General features: G+C 40.4%; 1 protein-coding gene across 5 annotated transcripts in view; it reads left to right on the top strand.

Moving 5' to 3' along the window:
* Window positions 1-3,550: 3,550 nt before the first annotated feature.
* LOC111951312 (bromodomain-containing protein 1) overlaps window positions 3,551-5,328 on the top strand; it is a 35,437-nt gene continuing 33,659 nt past the window's right edge. For 2 of the 5 annotated variants that reach the window (XM_023969398.2, XM_023969392.2), the window contains exon 1: window positions 3,552-4,071. Coding sequence is in view for 2 of the 5 variants with exons in the window: in XM_023969379.2 (XP_023825147.1) it covers window positions 4,118-4,133 (16 nt within the window). In the remaining 3 variants the exon portion in view is untranslated. Of the gene's footprint in view, window positions 4,134-5,328 lie in introns of all 5 variants that reach the window. The other 3 variants (XM_023969373.2, XM_023969388.2, XM_023969379.2) reach the window with 2 other exon arrangements.

Below are 5,328 nucleotides of genomic sequence, written 5' to 3'. Positions count from 1 at the left end.
GTTAGGATCACCACTTTATTTTAAGAATGTGAAGTGTCATAATAATAGTAGAGAGAATGATTTATTTCAGCTTTTATTTCTTTCATCACATTCCCAGGCCATCAATCAAATCAATCAAAGTTATTTATAAAGCCCTTCTTACATCAGCTGATGTCACAAAGTGCTGTACAGAAACCCAGCTTAAAATCCCAAACAGCAAGCAATGCAGGTGTAGAAGCACGGCTTTAAGTTTGACTAATTTATTGGCACCGGGGCCCACCAGTGTAAGTGATAAACTGCTTACTGACTGTACACTGTAACGTTACTGTATGATTATAGCAGGTTTACTAACGCGTTAATTCTATTAGCTATGTTGACCTTACTTTCTTTAATATGGTGACAATGATGTAGGCTGTGTGTCGTGGTTATGATATGGTTTGGCTTGGAATGGTTTTTTCACCTGGTCACATTTTTTTATTTATTTTTTATTTCACCTTTATTTAACCAGGTAGGCTAGTTGAGAACAAGTTCTCATTTGCAACTGCGACCTGGCCAAGATAAAGCATAGCAGTGTGAACAGACAACACAGAGTTACACATGGAGTAAACAATAAACAAGTCAATAACATGGTAGAAAAAAAAGAGAGTCTATATACAATGTGTGCAAAAGGCATGAGGTAGGCAATAAATCGAATAATTACAATTTAGCAGATTAACACTGGAGTGATAAATCATCAGATGATAATGTGCAAGAAGAGATACTGGTGTGCAAAAGAGCAGAAAAGTAAATAAATAAAAGCAGTATGGGGGGTGAGGTGGGTAGTTTACAGATGGACTATGTACAGCTGCAGCGATCGGTTAGCTGCTCGGATAGCAGATTTTTAAAGTTGTTGAGGGAGATAAAAGTCTCCAACTTCAGAGATTTTTGCAATTCGTTCCAGTCGCAGGCAGCAGAGAACTGGAAGGAAAGGCGTCCAAATGAGGTTTTGGCTTTAGGGATGATCAGTGAGATACATACATACAGCTGAAGTGTTGTGCATTGAAATCCATAAGCTAAGGTAAAAGGTGAGATGAGGAGAGCGCATAGATGTTTCTTCAACGGAAGCAAACAGAACGAAACAGGGATAAACATACTATACCTGAATTTGTCCAACAGAAACTCTAATTTGCAACTGTTGGACTAATGATTACACCCTAAATCAGCTAGATGCAGGCAAGAGTGTGCAAGGCACTATTGAATGTTACACTGACCTGAGTGCACCTACAGTATGTTGTAAACTTTCATTCATAGGCTAGGTTGTCGCAAACTCACGATGGGTAAAGGGAAAATTTGAGTATCATGTAGGCTTAAGCCGATATGTGTTACATTGAACTGGGTGAATGGAATATGAATGACAGTCATCCAATATGCTGTAATAGAAATAAGGCCATGCTTCTGAAAAAAAAAAACGTCCTACCTCATCTTAAACGACACTGACCGCCACTGGTTCCAGTGAAGGGAAATCTTAATTCTACGTGACATTCTAGACAATTCTGTGCTTCCAACTTTGTGGCAACCATTTGGAGAAAGCCCTTCCCTGTTTGAGCATGACAATGCCCCCGTGCACAAAGCGAGGTCCATACAGAAATGGTTTGTCGAGATCGGTGGGGAAGAACTTGACTGGCCTTCACAGAGCCCTGACCTCAACTCAATCGAGCACCTTTCCTGTTTGAGCACCTTTGGAACGCAGACTGCGAGCCAGGCTTGATAGCCCAACATCAGTGCTCGACCTCACTAATGCGCTTGTGGCTGAATGGAAGCAAGTCCCTGCAGTAATGTTCCAACATCTAGTTGAAAGCCTTCCCAGAAGAGTGGAGGCTGTTATAGCAGCAAAGGGGGGGACCAACTCCATATTAATGCCCATGATTTTGGAATGAGATGTTCGAGAGCAGTTGTCCACATACTTTTGGCCACATAGTGCATCTAAGAAAACCATGGCAAAGTTGAATTACAATCATAAACCCAGATTTTAGTATGCAATATCATACCGTATACAATGGGTATGACAAAATACTTTTACATTGATAAGCAGTTTAAAATAGCAATAAGGCACGCTGGGGGTGTGTGGTGTATGGCCAATATACCACAACTAACAGCTGTATACAGGCACTCCGCCTTGCATCATGCATAAGAAAAGCCCGTAGCACCATACCCCCTCGTGCCTTATTGCTTAATCATAGCAGTCAAACTAGTTAAATCAACATCATTGATGGAAAATGATCTGGCGAGTTTATTAAATGCAAATGATTGTTTCTCTTTGCGACATACTTAAATTCGTTTAAGTCATGTCATAGTTCGCAATAATTATTATTGTGATAAACCACATTTTGCGTTTAACTGAGTTACAAGTTACGTCGATAGTCATTCATGACAATCGCAGAATATAATTACAATACACTTAGGTGTTTTGTAACTGTCTATTTCCATTCATTAAATAGCGGGTCGAGGTTACAATGCTGAAATTATTTTGTGAGTGAACAAATATATTCGCAAACGCCTTAGTTAAGTGATTGTTTGACAATTAGATGAAAACATCATGACTGGTTGTGTTTCTGCCACATTAAAAGGCCTTCACTAAAGTAAATATAATTAAATTGCCAAACTTATATAGGCCTAGCCTAATTAACTTACTCCTGTCTATAGAGAAATAAATACAAGTATAACAAATAGGCTACTACACCAGAAAACATGATTTGGCCACAGACTGTTGTGGATTGTTTTTAAATTGCATAGCCTACTGTCTGTCGGAAGGGCCCGCAATTTATAGCCTACTGTCTGTCTGTCGGAAGGGCGGCAGCACGCGCTACAAATACCAAATAGATGATTGAGTTGCAACTGCCATGTGAAGCAGAGACCCAGCCAGGCATATTTCAATATTTAAAAATACGATCTCGGAAAAACTGTTTGGAAAGGCAATGGTGACAATAGTCTTAATATTTATAACTTAATTGAGCGAACAGTAACCTATTTTATTGGCATCCGCGGAGAACATTGGCATTATCCTCCAGAATAGGCTACCCTGTACTTTTTGTGGTATTAAATATGGGGCGGAGCAATAAGTAGACCAGAGTGGCCCCGATCAGAAAAAATGACCAATCACACTCCCTCATTTGATTGGTCGACTAGGCGGGCCTTCTGACTTCGTGACTGTGGTAACTAGTGACGACCTCTTCTGGCATGGATTTTATAACTAACCCAAAATAGACCAGGGCTTGTCGTTGCCAATTGGAGGAAATTGAGCAGAGCCAGGTACAAGCTAGTGAAATCCTATTGGCTCGTTCTAGCATTTATTTGCATATTTCCGTTAGGGAACGCCCAGTCTGAAGCGCGCGTGTGCAATAACTCAATTCGCCCTTGCACTCCTAAACAACGCTATTTAAAAAATAAATAAAAAACTTTGGCAATGGCTAAAGTCTACAAAACTCAGTCCGCTCTGTTTGTTACAGATTCTTGTAAACAGAAAACTGCTCACCGATGAAAATGTTTAATCGGTGAGCAAATTTGCAGAATTTCGCCCAAAATCCATCTAGCGCAATTTTCTTCCACTGCCATAAACTGGGCTTCCTCTCATCACCATATTTTGTAGTGAGTGTTAAACGCTACCGGATGCGTCACATTTATACATCCGGTGAAATATCGGGCTCATTGTTCTATTTGTGTGTGTACTCTGTGTACGCACTCTACAACATTACCTATTGCGTCAGTAGTTGCGTCGTGCACTGCATTGTTGTTGTGGTGGTGGGGGGGGGGGGCTCGAGCATGCAGTTGCTCCTCTAAACGGTTCCAGGCTATAGGGAGGAAGCCAATTCAGATCAATGAGCAAATACTTTTATACGCATGATAGAACCCAATCTAGTATTTAGGAAGACGCAGAGAGCTCCCAACTGCATTCTTGTCATTTATTACTGAAAAAGCCTAAGCATCTCCCGTTGAATGAGAACATTGTTTACGCGGAATTACAGTCTCTGAGCAGGCCACATCGCCATTGCTTCCAAAGGCTTTTGACAAGCTTTTCTATCTGTTACAACCAGCAAAGCTTTTTCTAGCTCTGAGGTGTGTGTGCTTTTTTTTATTTTTCCGATGCATTTTGTCATGGATTATGAAGAGCATAGTCGGTCAGTAACTGATTTAATTCTGCATGTGTTATAGGAAGCACAATACACGTTTAAAGGGCTCCGTTGCCTTGTTTTGTTTGACGCCATTTGCTAACGTTAGGTTGTTAGCTAACTAACTAGCATTAGTAGCTACAGTAATGTTATTGTTAGCTACTAATCAAACCAAATCAAATGTATTTATATATCCCTTCTTACATCAGCTGATATCTCAAAGTGCTGTACAGAAACCCAGCCTAAAACCCCAAACAGCAAGCAATGCAGATGTAGAAGTACGGTGGCTAGGAAAAACTCCCTATAAAGGCCAAAACCTAGGAAGACACCTAGAGAGGAACCAGGCTATGAGGGGTGGCCAGTCCTCTTCTGGCTGTGCCGGGTGGAGATTATAACAGAACATGGCCAAGATGTTCAAATGTTCATAAATGACCAGCATGGTCAAATAATAATAATCACAGTAGTTGTCGAGGGTGCAACAGGTCAGCACCTCAGGAGTACATGTCAGTTGGCTTTTCATAGACGATCAGTCCACACTGGCTTCCTCTGTTTGTGCTATTTGTTGGTATCGCTGTTTTCTTTCTTCAGCCAGCTGCTAGTTTGCTAGAAAGAACCATAACATCCTCCGAACGGACCAAATGGTAAATTAAATGGTGCAATTTATCATGGTGCAGTGTATAGTTCGGTGGGTGGGGTGCTTGGCTCAGTTGGCTACCACTCCTAGGTGTAACAAAGTTGGTACAATTTTAAAAGGCTAAAGTAAACACTCCCCTTGCTTTACGCAGACTGTGTGAACAATATGTCCTCTCATAGCACACGTTACTGATTCGACATTTAGATTTGTCTCTAGCAACCCAAAACATTTCCTGTGTCTGTCTTGTGTTGTAATGTTTAGGCTCTGTTATTTACTGCGTGATCTCGCACTTTCAAATCTTGAAAGATCAATAATAATAACCAGACAGTATATATATATACAGTGGGGAGAACAAGTATTTGATACACTGCCGATTTTGCAGGTTTTCCTACTTACAAAGCATGTAGAGGTCTGTAATTTTTATCATAGGTACACTTCAACTGTGAGAGACGGAATCTAAAACAAAAATCCAGAAAATCACATTGTATGATTTTTAAGTAATTAATTTGCATTTTATTGCATGACATAAGTATTTGATCACCTACCAACCAGTAAGAATTCCGGCTCTCA

Source organism: Salvelinus sp. IW2-2015, linkage group LG3 (assembly GCF_002910315.2).
Source record: "Salvelinus sp. IW2-2015 linkage group LG3, ASM291031v2, whole genome shotgun sequence".
Lineage (NCBI taxonomy): Eukaryota > Metazoa > Chordata > Actinopteri > Salmoniformes > Salmonidae > Salvelinus > Salvelinus sp. IW2-2015.
This window is presented reverse-complemented; position numbering and strand designations above follow the sequence as displayed.